The sequence below is a fragment of the Charadrius vociferus genome, unplaced genomic scaffold (assembly GCF_000708025.1).
Source record: "Charadrius vociferus isolate BGI_N301 unplaced genomic scaffold, ASM70802v2 scaffold413, whole genome shotgun sequence".
Lineage (NCBI taxonomy): Eukaryota > Metazoa > Chordata > Aves > Charadriiformes > Charadriidae > Charadrius > Charadrius vociferus.
In genome coordinates, this window is record NW_009647738.1 from 1550717 (window position 1) to 1575750 (window position 25034).

The 25034-nt window shown below is 44.3% G+C and overlaps 1 protein-coding gene across 1 annotated transcript; it reads left to right on the plus strand.

The window, feature by feature from the left end:
• Window positions 1–8793, plus strand: IFT27 (intraflagellar transport 27). The gene is made up of 7 exons (XM_009881863.1): window positions 1–25; window positions 4947–5023; window positions 6035–6094; window positions 6768–6827; window positions 7781–7898; window positions 8213–8322; window positions 8534–8793. The coding sequence occupies exons 2-7, from the start codon at window positions 4979–4981 to the stop codon at window positions 8630–8632; spliced, it is 492 nt and encodes a 163-aa protein (XP_009880165.1). The 5' UTR covers window positions 1–25; window positions 4947–4978; the 3' UTR covers window positions 8633–8793.
• Window positions 8794–25034: the final 16241 nt, after the last annotated feature.

A 25034-nucleotide genomic window follows, 5' to 3' on the forward strand; every position in this document is an offset into this window, starting at 1 on the left:
TCTTCTAAGCAGGTGCTATCTTGAGGTTAAACTAAAACTTGGGAAAACTTATTTTAAACCAACTCTACTCCTGTAACGTCCAATCTTACAACCTAAATACAGGCCCGTTATTATTCCCTCCTTCCCAAGCTTACTTACTGCTTTTCATAGTAAGCAGATTCTGTGCTGCATGGTAAACCACCTAAAGTGTAGCCAAGCAAAGTTTATACCCTGCAAAAGTATTAATGACATGCTTTCTAACAGTTTAAGAGCTTTCAAAGAGATTGGAAGGAGGAGAAAAACCAGGAAGCTTCACAGTCAGCTTTTTCAGCTCTAACCCAAACCCACTAAGTTTGACTTGGACTGCCTGAGGAAGGCAGAAGGTCAGTTTAAAGATTAAGAATCGGGCATGGAGATAGTTTAAGAGTAGCCAAGGCAGATCTTAGTAAAAATATTTGAAAAAGGAAGAAAAGCAAACAATTAAAGGAACCGACCTACTGCAGACTACAAAATTAGGAAAGAAAGAGAAAAAAAGGAACAAAATTCAGAGATTCTAAGGCGGCGGCAACTAAGAAATTGCTCAGCAAGAAAATAAGTCTCTCCGATTGAACAGTCAAAAGCAAGAAAAAATCTAAAAAGCATGAACTGAAGGAAAAGATAACAGATCAAATGTTGGCCCAGGCTGAGGAGAAACGCTGCTCAACTTCCACGCTGGACACGCAGGCCTCGTAAACTGGCCATTTGAAGCACGCTGAGCCAACCGACCCCGTGAAATTCAGATTTGCGGCCGACTTAAAAGGAGCCGCAGCAAACACCAGAGCGGGGTGCCGTTCCGACTCCCGCTCCCGTTTGACTCCAGCTCTGAGCCCTGAGGGAAAAGCGACCCAGATCACGGGACTCCCGCCGTCGGTGACAGGGCACAAGGCAGCTCCCCCCTTTCCTCCTCCTCCTCCTCGTGCCGGCCCCGCTCCTCAGCCCGCGTAACAGACACCCCGCCCGCCGATAACGGCCGATAACGGCCGCCAGCGCGCCCCAGGCTCCGCGCCGTTAACCGCCCGCGCATGCGCAGAGCGGGTGGTGGTGGTGAACCGAGCGTCCCCGCTGCCCAGGACAAGAAAAGCGGCAGGGGGAGCCGGGGGGGAAAATGCCCGTCCGCCCGCGCGCATGCGCAGGAAGGCGCTCCGCCAGGCGTGGGACTGACACCGCCTCCGCACGGAAGATCCCATTCCGTGGGATCGCAGAGAGGAAATGGAGGCTTCTTCCCCTCACTCTCAGTTGTCTTGTCCCTCCCTGGTGCTGCCGCGCCACTGTTACATAGCTCTTGGCCCGCAACTTTATTGTTTTCTGCCTTGTCCCCAGTGGGTTAATTTTGGCTTCGTGGTACGGTCCCCTGTGTTCTACCCAATAACAAACCAGCTTGTGATAACGTACTTAGTTGCTGGGCAGAAACTACTGCGTGATCTCCTCAGCACCATGGCGCCATCCGCTGAGCGCCCTGCCCCGCCTTAGCTACCAGAAGGGGCGGGGGGGGGCAGGTTTGAATGACAGGACGTTTGGTGGGCGGGAAAAGACAAGAGAACCAATAGCAGCGCCGCACAGCATTGATGAGCAGAGCTCACAGCTAACCGAGCTGGGCGAGGCGGACGCCTCCTGAAGGAGTGGGGGCCTTCGGTTGCTAAGGCCGCGCCGTTGCTAGGGCCGCGGCAGAGCGCTGTGGCGGCAACCGCTGCCCTCAGCGGAGCGGTGCTGGGGCGGCCGGGTCACCTCAGTGAGGGGGGACCCCCGGGCGGGTGGTGGTGGGCCGCTCCGGGAGGCGGTCCGGCTTCTCTCAGCCCCTCGTCGAGGCGTCGCCCCGACGGGGCAGAAATGGGGAAAGCGGTGACAGGAGAAAGGCGGGGGATCTCAGCTTCTTCGGAACGGGAGCGGTGGACAGAAAGAAAGGCAGAAAGACAGAAAGAAAAAAAAAAACAAACAAAAAAAAGAGTATTTGTACAGCGTGTGAAGGTGCGCTGAGGATAGAGAAAGCGCAAAGGGAGCAGGGTAGGCAGCCGAGTCCTGCCTCATATGGGAGGTTCCCTTTGTGCTGGAGGAAAAATTCATGGCAGAAATCAGGATTATTGTGAGGGTGTGATGGTAAGGCAGAGCCTTAGCAAAGAGTTGAAGGATGAAGCATGTGCACTTCACAGAAGCACCTTTTCCCCCAAGCAGGCTGGAGGTTAACCTGAAAAAAAAGTGAGGTGAAGACACCGGTTTATTTAGTCAGGATGGATTATGGAGGTGTTGAAAGTAACTGCAGCTGACTCTTAACACTCTGGGAAGAAAGCTTTTTTTTTTCCTACCCTCTACATCGAAGCTCTGTGCGGCCTCAGCCAGAAGCACAAATCCATAAAACCTTTGTGTGCAGACAACTCCCAGGTTTAACTCTTTGCTCCAAACCTGTTTTCTTTCATCCAGAATGAAATGTTTGCCTCTTTTGAACTTGAGAAGCAACTAACCATCAACTTGCACAAAACTACGTATGATCTTTGGTAAATGCAAAAGAATTACTCTGCCTCGTGCTTTTTTTCATAGTTAGTGTGGACAGCATGAGTATCTTGCCTGTCTTCCAGATTTGAAACTTAGGCATAGTTTTCACTTTGGAAGTTTCCAGGTCCCAGTACATAGGCTTTGCTTAAGTCTTTCAAGTTTTGTTGTTTAGTGTTACCAAAGGTAAATTCCATGACCACTTTAAATTTACATGGGTTTTCTTTGGATGATCCAATTATGTGGTTAATCCTAATTGGGTCTGGAGCTGCCTTTTCAATTCTGTTCACAACACAAACAACAGGAAGGTCCTGTCCCATATGTAGTGCTCCTAAGTACTACAATAATATCCATGTATTATTAAAAATAATAAATTGATGAAGCAGACCAGGCAAAATAACTTCTCTTTTGCAGAAGAGACCCATATAGTGAAAGAGACATAAGAGATGAGTAACCACAACAACCCAAAGGGAACAGGAATATGCAATTATATAGGTAGGGGCAAAAACATCAGAGATGGAATAGGGAAGTCTTGTGTACCTAAGGAAATGGTTGTGAAGAATAGAGCGGCTCCCAGTATTGGGAGCTGCACCAAGGTCAAAGAGAACAACAGGGCAAAAGGGCTTTTATTAGCAAAAGAGAGACTATTAACTTGACAATAGAAAGCGATTCCTGTGTTATTCAAGGGTAATTTACAGACACACAGTAAAAGATATTGTTGTTTGAGCTTACTATGGAGACACTGTGAAAAGGTTCTCATTGTAGAAAGGCAGTTGGCAGTAGCAGGCATTTCGGAGACACACTACAGATTCTGGCAGAATAACAGAAATATGGATGGAATAAATACTGTGGGATGCAGTATTGGCAGATCAGACTAAACTAAATGAAGAAGGCAAGGAAACTTTATTTTGAGAAAGTGTAGTGATGTAATGGGCTAAGAGGATGGCAAAGAATAAGAAGAGGGAAAGAACAACTGGGGCTGTCAAATAGAAGAAAGGCAACGCATTAGTTAAGAATTTGCACTGGATGATGCCTGCACAGTTTGGAGCAACGTATGCTTCTCTATCTCATTTTACAAAGACAGATCTAATTGTCTATTGATATACAGAATAGCTTCCACTCAGAACAGTGTTGTCTTCAGCATAAGCTTGAACTGATCAGGGAACAAACAAGCTGACTTACCAGATTTTCCTGTCTAAATATTATGAGCCCAACTCAGCTCAAAGTAAGCAAGCAAGCTAAAAATGTTTAAACAAGAGCTACGTTTGGTTATTGCATCTAGGAGCAATTGTCACTATCCAAAACATCCTTCCTCCTCTATAATACTGTGTGAGCAGATAGCTTTACCATTTTCCTTCAAAACACCATCTAGGAAGCTGTAATAGGGTCAAAATACACCCCTTTCTGGGTTTATTTATTAACAACATAATGTAAAAGATTTGTATTCCAGGCCTGGCCATCATGAGTGTTCATTAAAGGGTAAAGCTAGAACCACTGGGGTATTTAATTCCTAGTTCCTGTCCTTCGAACTGTCCAGGCTAGCGAGACAGTATGTGAAGAGAGGATAAGCACTTTGGGAACACAAAGTCTTTGTTTTGCAAGGATTATATTTTTCATGGAGTGATGTGGTCATATATGAATTCTGCAGTCCTCTGCTATTGCTTTGGATCTTGGGGAGTTGTGCAACAGCAGGCCAAAGCAGGCAGCTGCCAGGTTTGCCCGAAGTGTTGTGCAAGCCATACCAGAAAGCCTTGGCTTTAGAAGAGCAAAAACTAAAGCCCCTTGGTTTTCCTTCCATATAGGGATGAATCAGCAGGCTCTTTCTCTCCAGCCAAGTGACATTTGCTTCTGTTATGCCCAGGATGCAACTAATGAGCCACCAGCAGCATTGAGTCAGCAAGAGCTGCTCTCTTAGCAGGGTCAGCAAGAAGAGTTCATCGAGGAATGTTACCAGCTTAAGCAGCTTTGTAGTATATAAATGACCTGTCTCTTCCCTAAACTCAGTATATAACAAGGATTTGAATCTGAGGAAATGCCTAATCTAAGGAGAGGAAATAGCCTCCTATGCAGTCCTGTCTGACTTATCACATTGTGTTTTTCTCTACCTGATAATATGTCTGGGAAATTTTAATTCTTAGGTAAAGGCTGTAGGGTAGACATGAATTTTAGAACAAACAGCAGTTCTGCCCTGATCTGGGGGACCTTTACTGTTGTTCATAGAGCAGAAATCTGATGTCAGCACCAGCATGCATAATGGCAATATTCATTTCCTCACATGGGTATTACCTTTTAGATTGTTTTGTGCTTCTTATAACAGTTATCTTGCCTGTATTCAGAGTTATAGCATCCAAGCTCTTATTGGCATGCGATAGTAACAGAACTGAGGGAAAATAAGATTCTCTAAGATGAAACAAAAATCTTTTATGTTTTCGGTTTTGGAGGAGATCCAGCAGTGGGGAAGAGTGCATTAGCCCAGATGTTCCGCACTGATGGGGCTCACTTTCAGAAGAACTACACACTGGTAAGTACACAACAGGCTCAAACTGCTATCCAACATTTTTCTAAGTTGCATGAGAAAACTAAGAAGGTCTAGAACAAAATAAATAATACAATTTTAAGTTGAGGCATTCAAGGTGGGGTCTTACAGGGTTTTCTTTCTCTTACACCCTAGATTATGCTGGTTTTGAAACTTAATGCAGAGTAATTTAGTCAATTTTTTAATTTTCCACCAATGTTTTCACAAGCTTTTGTGGTGTTAGAGAGCTTCCCCCTTTAGGGAGTGCTCTATGAAAAAGCATTGCTGAAGGAGAAAGCTTTTAATTCCAACTATTAAATGTGCGCGTGGACAGTGCGCTTATCGCTATGCAAACATGAAGATGTGCTGCATAGCCCCAAGATAATTATAATCTACAGAAACTGTTCCCAGATGAAGAGGATACAGTTTGCAGTCTTTCAGTGTGAGAATCAATGGTGATGACTAATCAGAAGCAGGATAAAAATAAAAGTAAATATAAGTAAAGTAAAAAAAGGAAAATATGAGTGTGGAGAAAAAAACCCTAAAATATGTTTATTCATTGAAATAAAGATGGAAACCAGAAGTTACAGATAGAAATAGAACAAACAAACAAGCTACAAAGCAGAATGAGATAAAAGGTGGAAGAGGCACAAATAACCTCAGTCCCATATGTTAGCTGATCACACGGTTGGTGCAAAATGTTCTAAGGCGTGCTTTAGAGCAGCAATGTGATAGTGAGCATAGCCCTGCAGATTTCAGCTAATACTCTTAGCTGTGTATAAGCAAATCTCTGGATGTTAGATCTTCTCCATCTTTTTCCCCCATCAGAGCAAATCTACGTGGCTTTGACATGTAAGTGGGAGTATGTTACCAGAGCTGAGGAGTTCCCAGCAGTCTATGTTTGATGGGATTGTAATGATTCACAAGAATTGCCTCAATCCAATGCATAGTTGGTATGCAGTTGGACAGGCTCTTAAAAACTCGTCTGATCCTTGTTTTCCTGATTCTTCTTGACAGACAACGGGCATAGAACTGTTGGTGAAGGCTGTATCAGTTCCAGAGACAAGTGATAGTGTGGTGAGTTTTTCTGTGACATAAATTGGGTCAGAAAGAGACAGCCAGAGCTCAAACCTCACTTCAGTCTCGTTCTGGTGGAAGATCACTCTGCATGTTCATAAGGCCATTAAGTTGCATTAAGGAAATGAGGCTGATCATGTACAACTGCTGATAGTCCAGGGTTAGTTTAATCTTAAATATGTAAGTTTTATATACTTGTATCCAACAAGACATCTTAAACCAAAGCTGTTGCCAGCTTTGTTAGGATTCTGTTCTGTCCTTTAGGGCACTCAGATTTAGTTCATGTTTTTTGAACTATGGAAGTTGGAACTTACTTGTTATTTTTCCTTAATGCCCTATACTCCCGCTAGTGGAATGTGGACCACGTGTATAATTTTGTATAAATAGTGCAGGTTACTGTCCTGCTCCACATATTCTGTTGCCGGTAGGGATGGGAACCAGACTTGCAGCCTTGGAAGTAACCCTTTTATTGATTATACATGAAAAATAGCTGTTTCTTTTCTCATGCTATCTGAACTGGAGTATTCTCAGTGTGGGGAACTTGTGCCGTAGGAACATGACACTGCTGTACTGAACAAAATGCAGGAGTTACAAGTTCCAGTATTTACTTTCAAAACCTTTCTCTACACTGCAGTTTTCCTGATGAGAGCCTTCTTTCTGCTTCCGCTTTCAGGAATTCTTCATTTTTGACTCTGCAGGAAAAGATCTATTTTCTGAAATGCTGGAGAAACTAGTAAGTCTTATGTAACAGTCCTCTTCTTCCAAAGAAGTACTTTTGCTTTGAAGATCTTAACTCCCCAGTCTAGCAGATGTAGCAAACTTTGTCTTTAGTGTAAATGGGAGCAATTACCTCAGTTGCCAATGCATCCTGTTCTACCTGTCTAAAACTTGTAAAAGTACTAGAAGAAATATTTTCCAGAGGAAGGCATGCAGATAGTCATTCAGTTTTATTACAAAAGAAATAGGGATGTTTAACTGTGAATCACTGTGGCCTGTTGGTTAAAGTTATTTTTATTTCTTAGAAAACATCTATTTTGCTGCTACTCCAACAGCAGGGGTTTTTTTGTGTTATAGTGATGTGTTTGATCCAACAGGACTCATTCTTGTCCTTAAGCATAATACTGCCCTTGTTTTTTTCCCTTCACACATTTGTGTCCTTACCTGTACAGTTCTCCATTGTGTTATCTTATTTTGAGAGGTAAAGTCAATTAATTGATGTGAAGTTTCGTAAGATGGCTAAGTCAACTTAATGGTTCATTGCTCTATGAGACACCATTCCACTTTTGCCCTTGCACTAGGCCTGGTTTGCAAGGGACCCCTCTAGAAGCTGGCTCAGCTTCTCAAATTGGAAGAAAACCTTTCTACTTTTTTTCTCTAGGATTAATTTTGCGCTGATTCAGCATCAAGAATCAGCTTGCCCAGGGATCAGATGGGTGCCAGAGCTGATACAAGTAAAGGAGCAGGACTGCAGGCAGGAATGGGGAAGGAGAGCAAGACCACCTCTCCCAGTGCCAGCTATCCATTTAGTCAGCTCAGCTGAAATGTGAAACCGCAGCCAGGGCATAGGATTCCTGTATGTTAGGCTTTTTATTTTTGTCTTAGCATCTGTGTTTGCCGTGTATACAGACTGGCTGTTGACCACATCGGGTTCATTAGAGCTGACAATGTTTCTTTCTTGCTGTGCAGTGGGAGCAACCCAACGTCCTGTGCCTTGTGTATGATGTCACTAACGAGCAATCTTTCAACAACTGTGCCAAGTGGTTGGAGAAGCTGAGGGCCCAAGCAGTTGGAGTCCACATCCCAGGTAAGAAATGGATGAGATTCTTGTTATCTGTTCCCCTCTTGTACGGCAGCAGTTGTTCCCATTGAGATGTGGCATAGAGCATTTATTTTAAGCCAGGGGCAGGCATGGCTTCCTCCAACTCATTTGCTTTTATCACAAAGCCGAAAAGGTATGAATGTGTTTCCTTTGTGGAATCTTTTCTAGGTACTTGTAGACTGTTCTCCATGCCTCCAACTTTTTCAGTTACTTCTACAAACGTTCCAGCATTTATTGCTGACAATTCAGCATTTCTGGATTGTTGCTTTTCCTTTGTTTATTTTTTTTTTTTTCTGTAGGTGTCTTAGTGGGGAATAAAATAGACCTGGTTGGTCGTCGAGTTGTGGAGCAGAAACAAGCACAGGAGTGGGCTGAGAAATATGGCCTGGAATACTGCGAGATGTCAGTGGTGTGTATCTGCTCCTTTCACTATCTGTGGAAGTGGGTGTCTGTAAAGTTATCTTCTCTTTCAGGTAAAGAAAGATAACTGGGGGGGCTCTTCCACTTGTTTGTAATCTAACTAACCCTCAGTTTTAATCTGTCTTTTGTGAAGTAGTTAGAGCAAAAATAGCCAAATGCTTATTCCATCTGTCATTCACAAATTTCTTATTTCTTTACAGAAGGAGATGAAAAATTTTGAGGCCCCTTTCCACATCCTGGCAAAGTCATTCCACCAACTGTACAAAGAGAAAGTGGAAACTTTTCACTCACTAGCTTGAGGGCTGTGACTGGGATGACTTATTTATCCTCTAAGCTTCTTCAAGTGCCCAGAATCCAACAGGATGGAATACAGAGAGAAGAAAAAAGATGATATATTTGCTTCTTCGTGGTCATCTTCTGGTAATTCAAAATAAACTAGAAATAAGCAAGTGGAAAGACACTCTTCTGAAGTTGCTACCTCAGCATTCCTTTCATGTCCTCTAACTTGGTTCTCTGCTCACTGAAAGTCTGCTAGGTTGGAGGAGGCGGGGAGTAAAAGGGGAGGGCAGAATGGAAATTGCCAGCTCTTTCCTTTGATATTGTCTTGTGTCTTGTCTGCGCAGACTTCCTGCTGCTACAAGCAAGCATTTAGAGGTTTGGAGAAGGAGAGAGGAAGCTGACAGGATGTTTTTCAACTTAAAAACCCAGCCTTGATACATACGTTGCAGGGCAGGATTGATTTGGCCCTGCTGCTTGAAATACATTTTCAGTAGGAGGCCTATGCCCTAAAAGAGATGTGTGGGGACCAAGCTGGCTTTAGGTGTGTTTCTAGGAGTGCCCAGAGTTTGAGGCCTGTTTTAACAGTAGCTGGCCCAGAGTTTGAGGCCTGTTTTAACAGTGTTACTCTTATCAGTTGTAGGACTGATATGCTGATGACTAATATGTGTTTCTGACTTCTAGAATCTGGTTCTTTTCCTCAACGTGGCTCACTTTCACTGCCTGGTAGGAACTGTCTTTCATCTGTACTGCTGTCACTTGGTAACGCAGTGCCCTCTGCTGGTCCCAGGTCACAAGATTTCTCAAGAAGCTACCTCTCTTGAAGCAAGCAGGACTTCCTACAGGCACATCCAAATTGGCTTACCTGCAAAATGGGGTCAGATAGCAAGAATACCCTTTATTCTAAAGACGAGTCCAAGATTTAAAACAGCTTATCTTCTCTTCTTCGTATCTTTGTCATCTTATGTGGTTTTGTGTCATTTTTCTGTTTGTCAGCTGAACTAGGCAATACCATGTTCTCATTAGGTTCAGTTCTCGGTCCCTTACTAGAATCAGAGTCCTCTTTGTTGTTAAACTTTCCCTGCTTGTCCTTGAATTTCGGATTAAAGACCGCAATTCTGATGTCGTTAGTGGAAACAGGACTAAGGAAATGAAAGACAGCCTGGCTAAGTTACTGTGACTCAGCCTTGTCTGGGTAGAAGTTTCATATCAGAAAGGGTAAAATCCTAGAGAGAATGGCTCTTTTGTGTGGAGTACTGATGTTGTATGTGTGAGAGTCTATTTGCTAATGCAGTATGTGAAAGCATCCATGGTAAGGTACTGCCGTGTAACTGAGCCTAATACCAAGGAGTTCAAAACTATAACCTTTCTCTTCTCACAGATTATGTGAGCCTTCCCTGGGCAAGGGAAGAAGAATTTTGTAGAGAGTCAGCACTGAATGATTTTTTAAGGAAGACTTTTCAGGAATCTGTCTTTCAAGACTTTTATACGTGCATTTTATAACTATTTTTATGCCCAATGCTAGGAAAAGTACATTGGATTGAACATAAGAAATATGGCTGCAGATGTTGTAGCAGAGTTTATGAAGCACTTCAAGAACCTGGAGAAGCAGCTGGTTCATTTCACTGGCAACACTGTGTTGAGGCTAGGAATTAGCTAGGGAGCATGAATACCAGCTAAAGAGGTTAAGTAGGAACTCGGCCCATAAGAAAAGAAAATGAATATGTTCTTTTGCTAGAAGCCACCTCAAAAAATGACAGAACCAGCTGGGAAAGCTCTTGCTTCCTCCAAAGAAGGAAGGATTCCTCCATGGGCTTAGGGAAACTAGACGACTCTCTTTTTTGAATTGGATTCGTGTTACTGGCATTTGTATCTTACAAAGGTTGTCTTGTTAATCCTGGGGGGTGCCTGTTCATTTACATGGGCTGAATAGAGTCTTGCCTGCAGGTGCTAGTACCTCTGACTATTAAGAATAAAAGTTATTTTGGATGCTTTGCTGATCTAGTTAAAGAACGAAAGAAGGTTTGTTTTGATTTGGTAGCTCATTTCCCCCTGGTTCTATTGATGATGTGATTACAACACAAGACAGATATTTTTTCATATTGAAAATAGCATGCCAGGTGTGAATGCCACCTGTGACGTGGAATACAGGGGGGATGAATGCCTTGGGAATGGATGATAAAATGGATCCTATGCAATCTTTAACCAGGGAGTTCAATCTCTCTGCACCAGAAGGACCTCCCATAACTTCAAATAAACAGTCTGAATGCACCAGTAAGATGAAGATTGGTGAACACTGTTTTATTAAATGGATGCAAAAGCTGGAGGATCTCATTAAGGGAATGCTTGCAGTGGTGATTTGTGATTTATAGGGAAGCTGCTTTTGAGAGGTTAGTGAAGAAAAATGCATCCCATGCAGGGAAAGATATATTGCCTGAGAGAGAAAATGTATGATCTAATTAGCTAGCAGTAGGGAATCACCCACTGCCCGTTTCCCTCTTTCCACAGGCCATGACTAGAATTAGAAAGGAGGTTGTGTCTAAAGTGTGTTGCCCAACTTGCTTTTTACAGGACCGTTTCAAGCACTAATGTAGACACAATTTAATGTCCTTCAAAATGGTATGTTTGACAATAACCATCTCGGTCCTTTGGAATGCATTTAAAAAGCATAATATGTTGTCCTTCCTGGCTAATGTGCTATGTAATACCAGAATGATGCAGGTGATGCTTGTTGCTATTTTCCTAGCTTATTTGTGACCTTGTTGTAGAGGCTAGTAGTGAAGAGTGGGTAGAGAACATGGGAGCCAGGTACGGGGAGGCTGTGGAAAATAGTTTTGTGCCTGTGTGAAGGAGTTCAGGGCAGTAAGTAGGTGAGCTGGACAGGTATGATGAGTAAGGGTCCGAAGCCATTATTAAGTTTCTCTTACTGTGTTCAGTAACTGTTGTGGTCACGTCTGTAGGGTCAGGATGCATGTTTGCCGCTTATAGCCTTAGCATCATTCTGAATTACAACCACTGTGGAGAACAGTGGGAGGAAGGCAGAAAGCCTGTCTGCTGACCAGGAAGCTTGTTGTCTTCTTACAGCTCCCCCACTTTGTCCAGCTGTGTGGTGTTGCAGGTGCTCAGCATGGGTGTTGACAACCCAGAAGAGACCCAGCTTAACCAGAACTTAAATTTCAAAAGAAGGGGAAGAAAGGAAATAAACAGGCCTCAGGACTTTAACCATTTTTAAGAGATACATATTACTTCTTTTTCCTGCTTGCTTGTTTGATTAGACAAAAGCATTCTTTCCTCCTTGGAGTCCCTCCTTCTTACTTTTCCCTTGGTCCTCGTGTCTCCGCCGCACAGAATCCCTGTTATACTTGTGCCCTGCTTTACTTAGCTTGATACATCACCAGCTGATTTTTTTTTATCCTTCTAATTTCTGCATTATCTATTCCCAAGGCTGCAAGACATTTCTTCTTAGAGAGATTAATAGACGAAAGAAAACAAAAGTGGAATTTTTAGTCAAATTGTCTTGGAAGAAAGAACCTTAAGAAGCTGACTGACATTCTGAAATTTTACTGGGAATTCATTTGTGTAAAGTTGTCATATTAAAGATGCTTTAATGGTTTTGTTTTGTCTTGCCAGACATATTCTACTGTGGAGTGAAATGCAGGATGTAAAATTCCAGAAAGATCAGGTTTTATTGTGGGAGTTAATAGGAGTTTCAAAGCTGATCATCCTGTGATAAGATCTGTTCAGTCTTAACAATGGAGTGGTCGCTGCTGTTCATAATAAAGCATTAAATATACTGAAATGGGGCTGTCAGAACAGTTTTTTCTAGAGATTTGTTCATTTTAGAGACTTAAAACTTAAGAAAGGACATCTTTCAGCAAACTGATCTGATAAATGACACCATTTGGACCAGGGTTATTTCTGATATAACTTCAGTGACTTAAAGGGCTGGATTTAGTCTTTTATGCCAATTGACTCCCCTGGGTAAGCTTCATTTCTTCACCCGCTATACATCTTGGACCGATCTGACCTGATAGCAAAAGACACATGATGTTGTTGAAAATGAAATACTGCCTTGGGGCAGAAGGATAAACTGTGTGGCCTCCTGAGGTCCTCCCAGCAATACTTTCTATAATTCTATTAGATTAAGTGGGGAAAAAGTAGCGTGGAAAGCACAAAACAGGCTAAGTCATAAGCTAGCAATTAAACTGGGAGCTGGGCTGGGCTACAGCAGAAAACGTACAATCTATCCCAATTAAGGACTGTATCTCAAGAGAAACCAGGAGCCTGACGCAGGTGCTGACAGCAGGGAAAACACTGCATTTCTGTTCTGTAGGCAGCAACTGCTTTCTACTGGTGCTTACACAGATCCATGGGGGTCCATACCCCACTCAAGACTGTGCTCTGCTTTTAATAATTACTGTATCTGTGATGTTCAGGTGACAACTGCTTTCAGTTGTTGTCTCATCTGCTTGTGTAAAGCCAGCAGTATGATGGCAGATTGTCTGCTAGTGGCAGGAAGACATTCCTATTCTTGACACCATCCATGAGGCAACCTCTCTCCCCCCATGCATTCTCAGTCCTTCTTTTCCTATCTCATATCCACTTCTTGATGGAGAATATCCACCTCTGCTTGCTCTTGGCAAGTAATTTTTCCATCTTGCAGATGGTACTCAATGGGAGCTGGGGCTAAGGGACTTCTAGGACCTTCTGCAGCAGAGGTGGAGTCTGAGCAAGAGCTCTTCAAGGGCCATGTTGGCCCCTGCAACATCTCTGTTAGCCTAAGGCCACATCATCTCTCTGCTTCTCGCATCCTATTTCCTCCTCCTGCTGTCATCTTGCCTTGAGAACAATGTCTTCTGTGCCATTTGCCCTTGGCTCTGTTGACCCGGAACAGCAGTGCCTGGGGGAAGGGAGAAAGAAGAGAGCTGCTCAATCTCTAGTCCTTTCAGGCCTCTTCAGGTGTTGTGACTCCCTGTTGAAGACACCCGAGAGATGGGGATGTTGCTCAGTCTAGAGTGTAATTTCCTGGCAGGAGACCCCTGGCTGAGTCCTGGCAGCCTCATCTTGGCTCTTCAGAGCTTGCTGCAGTGTAACTTTCATAGACACTGGCTGTTCTCATTCTGACTTGGAGTTTTGTTTGTGGTTTTTTTTTGTTTTGTTTTGTGGTGAGGTTTTTTGTTTTGTTTTGTTTTTTACTCCTTGGGGGTCTTTCTCTCATTCTTCTGTCACAGCTTCACATATTTCCTCCCCTAGAGCTGTTTGTCAAGAGAAGCCTGGAATTGCTCTCTTTCCTGGTCTCTGAGATCAAATCCAAATCTGGCAATGTTTAAAAGGGAAATGTGACAGACCCTACATGTCAAGCCGGGGTCAGGGATGGGGTCAGTTTGATGAATTTCCCTCCAGCCAGATATGCATCAATTGGAGAAATGTGGAGCCTGTAATCTTTCTGCACAAGTACTGGAAAAATACACAATATGAGGGCTTCAAGTTAGGGACTGTGAGCAGAAAGGTATAAAGGCAGAAATGATCAGCTGCTGTGTCCCGAACAGGGGAAATGCAGGAGCAGAAGGAGAACAGGAATATCTAGGAAAGAGTGGGGTCTATATCCCTTCATGAAGCGCCCAAAGGATTTGCTGAGGCAGAGTGGGAGGGTGGGAATTAGGGGTGGGAAGGCCTAAGGCTCTTCCTGGCTTGTAGAATGATGTATGGAAATAAAGTGGGAGGAAAAGTAATTTTTGCATCATCTATTAAGGGAAAATGAGGATACAGGGTAGAGCTGGATGACAGTACAGGTGGGAGGGCAGGTGGTAAGAATAAAGAACTGAACAGAGATTTTCAGGGCCAAGATCTCGGGGCTGAGGTCAGTTTGGGAAATTCAGAGCTATGCTGAGGAAGGTCAATGGTAGCCGTCAGTTTAGGTTCAAGATGTGGGGCCAGCATTAGAACGAGACAGGATGAGTTAGAACATTAGAACAAGGCAAGTCTGCATGACAGAGTTGATGCTGGGATTTGATAGGGCGACAGCGAGAATCCGGAATGATAAGCGAAGGAGTCGTGTGGGGAGATAAGAACAGCAAGCTGTGATGCTATGAGGTGCAGTGGCTGGAGACAGCATATCCAGGTGAGACCAGAAAAAACAGAGTAGGTAAACCAAGGACACTATCAGACTGTCAGGGTGGAAGAGTGTGAAGAGGTGTTGGAAATTCAGATTGAGTACAGTTCTTCTGAGGCAATTTCTGAGTGGAGGTGAGTAGACGCCTACAATTGTTACCCACACATCTTTGTATAGTTTAAAAACTTAAAATACAAATTCGTTCCAGCACCATCTCTATTTTCTTCTGCCGGAAAGTGGGGTGATCTATTCGCTTCAAACTTTTTTTTTTTTTTTTTTGGGGGGGGGGAACAACACAAAATCTTATGCCTAATTGTGCTGCAGAATCCTGAATACATTATGTTCATTCATTCAGGGAATGGAAAGAGAACCTGCATCTCACCTGACCAAGCAGAAGTGCCCACTACAACTTGAGCATTGACATCTCCCAACAAAAACTTCACAATCAGTTCATACAGCGGAAGACCTCCCCAGAATATCAATATTTCACCGCAAAAATTAGAAAAATGCAACGTGTATGAGGTCAATGTAAAGCAGATAGAAGTCACTCTGTTAATGAATACAATTACCTACAATAAAAAATGCCTTCAGCTCTGCATGGGAGGAATCTCTTTTCTGTGTTGGTTTGCCTTCTCTGCTTTTGCTAACGTATTTTGATTCCTGTGAAGCATCACTTTCTCTTAGTCTAACAGTTGCGTGTGGCCATTGCGTGCTATTCTTATGACTTTGGTTTTGTGATGTCAGGTAGCTTCAGTTTGGGGACTGTGAAACTGGAAGTTTTGAAATTCAGGTTGCAGTGAAAGCATCAGGCATAAAATCAGCTCATAAGAACAGCAGAACAGAGTAACTAGGAAAGATGTCTTGCAGGGTTAAGATAATGCTTTTCAGTGGTGTTGTCAGCACAGAGAGATGAGGCTGCAACGAATGTGAAAATGTTAGGTGGGGAAAGAACATTGGTGGGTTTGGAAATGGGTAACAAGTGTGGGTTTCTTGTAACTGAGGTAAATGCAGAGGAAAGGATGCTGCAAGTGTCTGAACACAGGTGTCTGGGTAGGTAGTGGAGGAGACAAAGGAGCATTCTTGGACAATGTCATGAAACTGGGTAAGGGCAGGAGGGCTGTTCTGGTACGAGCAAAAGCAGAGTAATGCAGAGTCAGTCTGTCCTCTAGTTTCTGCACCTATTGAGACCTGGGGATATTTCCCTTAAGTGGACTAAGTCATTGCTGTTGATGGCCCTCCCAGCTAAGAATGCCAGTAGGGTGGCTTTCTCTCTTCCCCAAGACAGAAGTGATCACTGGATGCTGGTCTCTGTCCACAACCATTTTGATATCTGATTCCTATACACTGTCCATGCCTCTTGCCTTTTTCCTCCTGTCTCTGCACATGGAGGTCTTGTAACTATGCATCACCACAATTCTGCTATACCTCCTGTGCTAGCAGCCCTCCCCATTACCTTAAGGCTGCTTAGATCCCCCCATGTACTTTTCTTTCTGGGGTTATAAGCTGCTGTCAGAAAGAAAAAAGAAAAAAACCACTGCTCTTTCTATCCACTACCACCCTGTCCTACCCCTCTCCTCTCCATCTGGTGCTAGGGCAGATCTTGTGCCTTGCTCAGCTGGCTAGTTCTGGCATGAAGCTGGACTGGTATGGGAGCGAGAGAGCTGTGGCCACGTTGGATGTGTGTCTCTGCGCGGGTGAGGGGCATCCGAGGCAGGCACCCTTTCCTCCTTTTATCAGACTGCGCTCATTTATTATACCATCTGTTTTCCCAGTGCTGGAGATGATGCTGGGGATATGTGACTTGGGGCACTCAGGCAGAAACTGGCCTGCACAAGGCCGGCCATGTGTTTGCCTCCTAGCAATGCAGCGGTCAGCAGCAAATTCTTTGCTGCCGCCTCCTCTCAGTATGGGAGAGAGCAAGCGTGGGCCTGGGTGTGTAGGAGACACAAAGAGATTGAATGTGTGAAGGGGGGGGAGGGAAGAAGGGGAGAGTGAGAGCGACGGACTGGGGTACACATGTATCAGCTGGAGAGAAGTGTTGGGAAGGAGGGACAGATGGACAGATAGGCAGAGTCAGGGAAAAGGAAAGAGGTAGCCTAAACAAGTACTTACATTAAAGGACAGTAAGGAAGAGAGAAAGGCTGTGAAGGTCAGAAAGACAGGCAGATTTGGCAGGTGTGTGGTGTGGAGATAGGTGGATTGTCTGTGGGAGAGGTGTGTCAGCCAGGTACTACAGTAATAGGTTAAGTGGATAACTTACAGACATGGAGATAAAGAGTGTGTGTGTGTTGAGGGGGTGGGGGGGTTATATAGGCTTGTGTAAGGGGGAGCCGAATGAACCACAGTGAGGAAGAAGAGCCGTAAGGAAAGAGGAGAGAGAGAAAGCAGAGGAACAAAAGAGCAAGGCTTAGAGATGAACCATGGGGAAAAGAGAGGCACGGGAAGGCGAGGCAGCCCGCAGAGTGCAAACAAGAATGGGGATCAGGCAGGGGGGAGAAGGAGATTCATATGAGAAGAAGGGAGACTAAAGCACCCACATGTTTGGGGCTGAGGTTTTCTTACCAGGACCTGAGAGAGGATGCAAGGCAGAGATCAGAGCACCATCCCCCAGTACTCAACAGAAGCATTTTTACGTGTGCAGGGCTCACTGCCAGTGCACGGAGAGACCCAGTGGACCAGGCAGTGTAAATGCCACCGTGCCAGTGCAGACAGTTTCCTGCGTGCTGAACTGCAGTGTGTACCTGAGCATTTACAACCTGTGGGCTGCCTATTTCCAGTGTACCTGCTTGGCTGTTGAAGTTGGCAAGCTGTTTAAGATGGCAGCTCAGGCATTTATTTGTCCTTTTCTTCCCCCTCCTCTTGCCCTTTTCCTCACAGTGTACTCTCAATGGAAAAGGAGACATGAAAAAAACAGTGCCTAAATTCACAGGCACCTTCTTAATTCTTCCACCTCCTGTCACAGACACCACCTTGCTTTGCTGCCTGACTTGACATCCCCCCCTTCCCTCTGACCATTTCTTTTCACTTCTGTTCTTTCCTCTGCCTTTTTCCATCTCCTTCTTTCTCTCTTCCTTCAACTTTCTATCATATTAAATTTTTATTCATCCCTGTAACTCCATCCCCCTTTCTCTGTTGTGTTCTAGACTCCTGGTTTACATGCCTTCCCTCGTTGTTGCAGCTTATTCCTTACGGTTGCCCTGTTTCTTTTCTTCTGCTCCTTTTTATCTCTCCCCGATTCCTCCATCTCCTTCTGCCTGTGCCTGTCTGCCTGCTTTCTCTCACTCACTGTCTGTCTCTCTTGAACTGGGTTGTGAATTCTGTTGGCATCAGAGCGGGACAAACTGTAAAACCGAGGTTCCCGGAGGGCCAGGTTGTGATCATTTTATTTTTACAATGTCCTTGGATGTGTAAAGGTGTTTGTTTGAGGGGGAGGAGCAGTGCATGTGCTCCATGTGGGAGAAGAGAGAGGAGTGCAGGCCAGAACGAATGAAGCTTATAACTAATATAGGTCAGTTGCAGAGAAGAGTCCCAATGCTCTGTGAAATAGAGAAGTGCTTTGTCGCTTCAGACAGGCTACTGGAAAGATGGCAACTGGATAGTTTTATCTAACAGAATCAAGCAACCTGGAAAAGTGCCCTGTCAAAGAATGCAGTAGTGGTGAGCATGGGAGGAGGACCAGATCTGCACAAGGGACTGGTCATGTCCCAGCCACCCCCCTAACCCAGGGAATAACCAGCCCCAGATTCCTTTTTCCTGCTCTGAGCTGTCTTCTCCTGCACATGTTCCTGTGTCCCTGATGTGGAGGGGGGAGCATGGCTGAGATAGGTTTCCCCCTGCCCCCTGCCAGACTTGCTCACTGCGTCAATGAGGACAACAACAGCGCAAACAAATTAGGGAAGGAGAACCGTAGCCCCACACCCTCGGAGGACAGGCTGGAGTGTTTGGAGAGGCGTCATCAAGGTCCTGAGCTTGGCTGCCAAGGAGACCCACATAGCCAGCAGAGAGGCGTCATCAAGGTCCTGAGCTTGGTCTGGTGGAGCTGCATGAGCCAAGTGCGCTGCTGGGAATTGCTTTGCTCTGCAGTAGGCTCCTCACTTCCCATGATTTGCCACTGTATGAGTAAACTCTGCTTTCAGACCTTTCCCAGAAATTTTCACAAGTGGTCAGTAGCTGCAGTGAATGACTGAACGTGGCAAATCCCAATGAGCCCAGCATTTGGCCTTGGGACTTTTGATTTCATTTCTATTAAGAATTTTGTTGTTATACAAGGTCAAAGTTAATCTGCTAAAATGACATTAGGACATCAAAACAGACATCCATATTTTCAGAGGTATTTGGAGCCTCTACATCTCTGCAAAATCAATATGTAAGATGCTGACTGCTCAGCACAACTGAAAATCAGGGCAGTTCTTCGATGTCTAAACATGGAGTTAGAAGCCTAAATAGACATATGTGTTTTGCTTTCTTTTAAAAATAGGCCTTTATCACCTCTCTACGATTTCTGTCCATGGTATACTCTTCTCTGCATCACCATAATGCTCCAGTCTAGCATCTGACTGGCTTAATCTGATGTGTTTAACCTACTTCCTCTGTAGGAATTCACATTGGGGATCCTAAGCCATTACAATGGTAATGTAAAACGAAATCCTAGGAATTCATATAATAGCTCCTCTGGTCACAATACACCAGCTGGCTTTCTCTGAAACCATGTCTAAAGTATGCGTACATCTCATGGGATGTCTCCCTGACTATGTGGGACTACAAAAAGAAATGCTTCTTGCATTAAAATCGGCAGCCTGTTACTGACATCAGTGGGACCTGATGATTTTGAATTTTCTAAGATTGACCACTCACTGAACTCCCGAATAGGTGTTGGGATAGGTGCTTCTCTTGATTTGTCCCTCTAAAAAGACAGAAGGACTAAACAACCTACCCCAGAGAATAACCATTTCCCCTGTTTTTCTTAGGATGCTCCTTTAAGAGTCTCTTTTAACCCTGATTTATTACTGAGCATCAGAGAAATTAAAAGTCCAATATTCCTCCCCTGATACCCTAAACTATCTGACAGAAGAAGAGCTAGGGATGCCCTAAAGAAGACAAAAGTGTGTATGACTGGCTTGCAGAAGGGTTACCTGCATCATTACCACCAGACCTAGGACAGCAAATCTGCCCCGTACAAGATACCCCAGTGATACCTCTGTGGCTGCTGAGGACCAGACGGCAAAAGCTCATGTTTGGGCTGGATTGTGGCTTTAAATGACAATACTGAATAGATGAGGCTGCACAGGATCCTCTTCTCTGTCCCCATCTGTGCCCTTTACACTGGAAGAAAGCCTGATATCACGGAATATTGATCAGTGTCAACATGAACCATCCTCACTGTAGACCTTACCTTTTCCTCAGCATTTATCATTGTGCTGATGCTTCCAGGAAGATTCTGAAAACCTTCAGTTCAGAAAAAAAATAAGGCCTTTCTCTTTCTTGCCTTATTCTTTGCAATTTTCTGATTACTGCTACATTTACATGAAAACAGACTTTTTTCTTCTTTAAGAACCAAACCACAGCTAATGCACATTTCCTCACAGGAGTTTCATAAACCTGTTTGTCAGGAAATGATGACTTTTTAACTCATGCATTCTGAAGTTGACCAGGAGAGACCATCCCTTCCACAAGAGGCAGATCAGGACTGAGAGTCTATTCTAGTTACAGTCAGTGGATGGATGGACAAAGGCTTTATTGGGAGCAAGACAGTTATTTGTGCCCGTATTTTGTGTGCAATGGGCAGTGAGACCCATTGCTTCTCTGATCCATTTCGGAGACCGTTTCCCTGCGCTTTGATGTTAGAACAGATTCTTATTACAAAACCTGTGCCATAACCTTTTCACCAACTTTTTGTTTCCTGGAATGTGCTTCCCGGGTTGGATGTATGTGGATGTAGGTGGGAACTCTCTGTACCTGGTTTTGAATATGAATGGGAAGAAAAAAGAGGATTTCCATGAAGGATCTGGGGATATAGCAAAGCAGAAGGAATGGCAGTATGCTTGTGAATAAGTGGATCTCAAACGGGATTTCTATGGTGTATGGTTTATGCAGAGGTAAAGGTGTGTAGAGGTGTGTATTTATGTGCAAAATGGTCCAGCATGAAGGTAGCTAGGGATTATAGATCAAGTGTATAAAAATGTGTGCTTTGGAGTGGAAAAGTACGAGGGACAGCATCTGGGGAGGAGGAGGGGGGAGGTAGTGCCGTTAGTTTAACATAGTTATGCAAATACATGGGGATAGACATGCTGGTGGGAGGGGGAATGTTCTCACAGCTTATTTTCTCTGCTAGTCTTATTCAGTAAGTTTGTATATGTATGTATGCATAATCCTCACGGAGGATACTTTAGCAAACACTGGAATTCCAGCTAGAGTGACTTGTTAGCAGCCTGCCCTCTGTTAGAGCTAATGGGTTGCAGGCATTGATTATTTTTTTTTTTTCTATTCCTATTGATTAGGAGGCTGCTGTACATACAAACCTCAGCACAGCATGGAAAGAGAAAGGGAGACAAAACAGTTCACATCCCAGCAATTCATCATGGCTGAAAATTCATCCTGGGAATCCCAGGCTTCTCCCACTATCTCTTTCGAGTAAAAAAGAAAGCCTTTCACTTTTTGAAGAAATCAACTCATGGGGCTCTTGAGATGACACTTTTTTTTTTTTTCCCCAAACTATCTTCGTAGCAAACATTTCAAAGGTTACCATTCAATGGAAGAAAAGGTTACATGGGAAAAAGGAGTCTTGCATGGAAAGCACCAGGGTTCTAGCTTCAAGTCTCAATCTGGAACAGATTTCTTGGGTATCCACAGGTACCTAACAGCACCCAGATCCCACTAAAATCAGTGCAAATACTTTCTCTTTGGTGGGCTTTGCGATTATCTTCTGAATTTTTCAGTGCCTCGGTGCCTCCGCAAACTAATGAACATGTTACTTTGTAAGAGTGATATGAGGCTAAATGAACTGTTTGCACAACATTTAGCTTGGAAGAAGATACAGGTCGGAAACTGAGGGGGTTATGTATTGCAGCCTTATAACCTCATACTTGGTCCCTGCCAGAGTCCCACTCCTGTCTAACACAGGAGTTTTTTTACACACTCTCAGGGCAGCACTAGAACGACTTTTGCATGGAAAGCTGCTCATTTTAATTGTTAAACCACTGTGCCCTGTATCTTCCTTCTTTCTTCCTTTCTGGTCACAGTGTTGCACTAGAGATGACTTTGCTGTAGCATTTGAATATTTGATGTTTAAACTGTCTTTTATGTTGATCCTCAAGTTATATGAACCTGAAAATAAGAAGAGAGGACCACTGAGGCTTTTTTCCATCTGTATTTATCTCCCTATCTCTATCTCACCTCCATCTCCATCTCCACCTCCATCTCTATCTCTATCCTTATCCGTTATCTCTATCTCTGTCTCCCTATCTCTATCTCTATCATCTCCACCTGTAATTCTCTGGGAAAAAAAAAAAAAAAAAACAACAAACAAACAACCCAAAACCAACGAAATCTTCTTTCCTTAGTTTGCTAGTTTGTCAAATTGGTCTAAGAAAACCACCAGGATGCAGATATGATGTGAATGTTTCTTAAGTGTTTTGGGACTCTCAGCTTTGGATAATAGTGATGACTGCTCTGATCACCCCTCCTGCTTGTCTAACCATACAGATATGAGACTTTTTCCAACTTTCTCCAGTGAAAACTCTTAAATTTTACTTCTTTTTTGGCATCATATCTCTCTGTTGTCTTCTCTGCCCCATTGGCTTTGAGTTCTATAATCATCACCCTAACCCCAATTTATTTTTCCTAACATCTCCTCTGCTGGTGAGTCTGTCTATTAACACCTCTGCTCTGCCTGCGAGTACAGCTGCATCAGCTCCATCTCTTTTACATCTCATTACAGAAGCTCCTTCTGAGCTGGCCTCCCCAGGATGAAGATTCCTAGATACCAGTTTTCATATACAATTGCTGTCTGATTTTCTCCTATGTGCTGAAAAGCTCCACTGCAGCACTCAATCCACAAACACTCTATTCAGTTCCATTACCATCCCACGGAGTTGCTTCCGACTCCGTGCCCTTCATCTCCCTTCCTGCATCTTTCTTGTGCCCCTTTTTTTCCTACAGCACTGCCCCTTCTCTCCACAAATAGCAGCACTCTTGGTTTGCCATTGGAAGCAGACTTCCTGCGGCTCTCTGTCTCATCAGCTTCTCATTTCAAGTAATTTAAAATGTAATTTAAAATCTCTCTATTTCCTCCAGACTATTAATTTCTCTCTCCTTACTCCTCTATAGATGTCATTCTGTGTTGCGCTATTCAGTAAGACGCGACTGTTGTAAAAATCTGCCACAGTGTTTTTATTCTGTATTCTTGTTTTGTATTATCATTTTTAATGATTCTTTGTAGGAAAGATGAAATCTCAGCACAGCATCTCGCCACAGCACAAGCAGTCACACAGGACATCCTGGCATTTGCATTGCCTTTGTTCCATTCTTCTCCTGTGGCATTTAGAACTGTAGAGGGATTATTGTGAATGGTCTAAGAGTATATAAGTAGGGTAGCAGGAAGAGAATTATTTCTGGAAATTGGGAAGTGTGAGGCAGGAAGCTGTGTTTAGTCCTGATCCTGAGATGTGCTGAGCCCTCATAGGTCTCACTCCTCTTAGCCAGAGAACTCACCACCCTGCAAACATGGCCTTCTTACACTGGCAATTTCTTTGGGGACAATGTGCCCCTCTCCTGTTGCTGTAGTCACTTGAAAGCAAACTCACCAAAGCTGTAGAAAAATGCAATAAAGGCAACAGTTCTGGATTGGTTTGAGGGTCTCTGGTTTGGCCCAGCTGCTGCATCATCCTCTGCATCTGACGGGATTCATTAAATGTAAAGATGTGTAATCCTGACATTTCAGCAATATTTTTTCTTGTTATAGATGAACTCTGTAATTTCTCACAGCATTGGGGTCCCCTGCAAGCCCAAACCCACAACCTCTGCAGTCACCACTTGCTCACCCTACTAGTCTCTCTAGACTCAGGTACCAACAGCAGCAAGCTCCTCAGCCCAGAGACAGCCCCTGCCTGTGCAGCCCAGCATACCCTGACCCAAAGCAGCACTCCCATTTGTAACAGTAAAATAAACATTTAACCATGTGGGCTACACAGGTGAGCCCTAAGTGAAAACACATAGCATCACCCCTTCTCTCCCTCTCCTCTTTGAGTGACCCTGGTATGTAAGGATGGGTGAGCTTTCGGAAGGTCTAAGCCCTTTTTGCTTCCACTCACTCCAGCCAGGCCACTTGTGTGGCATTGCTAGAAAAGCTGTGCTACGTTTTTTTGAGAGTAGAGAGTAACGGAGGAGCCCACCTTCTTTGGAGCTATGAGCTCCACAGATTTCCAGAGTGCCTTTCCCTTCCACACATGCGATGCTGGTCCCTGATGGATTTGAATGACAGAATAGCCAGCTGACTTTTTTTCCTCAGAGTTTTTCAGGCTCCTGGCCCAGCTTTTCTACCCTCCTTTGAAGAATGAGAAGACTTGAATACTGGGGTGGGGTTGGAGGGGAATGACCACCAACGGTAAAAGAAAATGGTTTAGAGTACCAAGGATTACTTATTCCTCTTCAACGCCCCTTCCTTCTTTCAGTGGAAATGTCTCAGAAGGGGAGGAGAGGTCCTAAAGTGATCTTCTCTAGCTTTCCCAGCTAAGAGTCTCACAGACCCTCCTCCTCAACACAAACCATCCCTGTAGAACCATAATCTCCCACCAGCTTAGGGGTGTTCTCTACATCTCTCTGCCTCTCAAATCCCTTCGAACCAAGGACAACAGCTCAGAGAGCCTGTCCGCAGCTACCATCCTCCACACTCTTGCATCAGGTTGTGCTCAGAGTGCTAAAGCTGCATTGGGGCCACCTCCCCCCTTGCCCATCCTCAGCTGTTTTGCAGCTCCATGAGAGCAGAAAGAGACTCCCCAGCTCCTGTGGCAAAGGGCAAGGCCAGGATTCTCCCAGGTGAGGCTCGAGGCTGTGTCTGTCCCCCCAAAATGAGTCAGTGGTCTCAACCTACACAGTCTCCTACCACCCCTTGCTCCCTCCATCCCTTCTCCTGCCTCTCTCAGGGCCTTTCCTGCCTGCTGGTGGTGATCTCCACATGACTGATGCCAGACACGACGAGTGCTTGCTGGTAAACACCTCTACCTCGGTCTCAGCTGCTGGGGCAGCCTAGTCTGTGCCCTCTAAACTGGGGAAATGATCAGCATTCTGTAGGGCAGTCAGTGCCCCCCCCCTCCCCC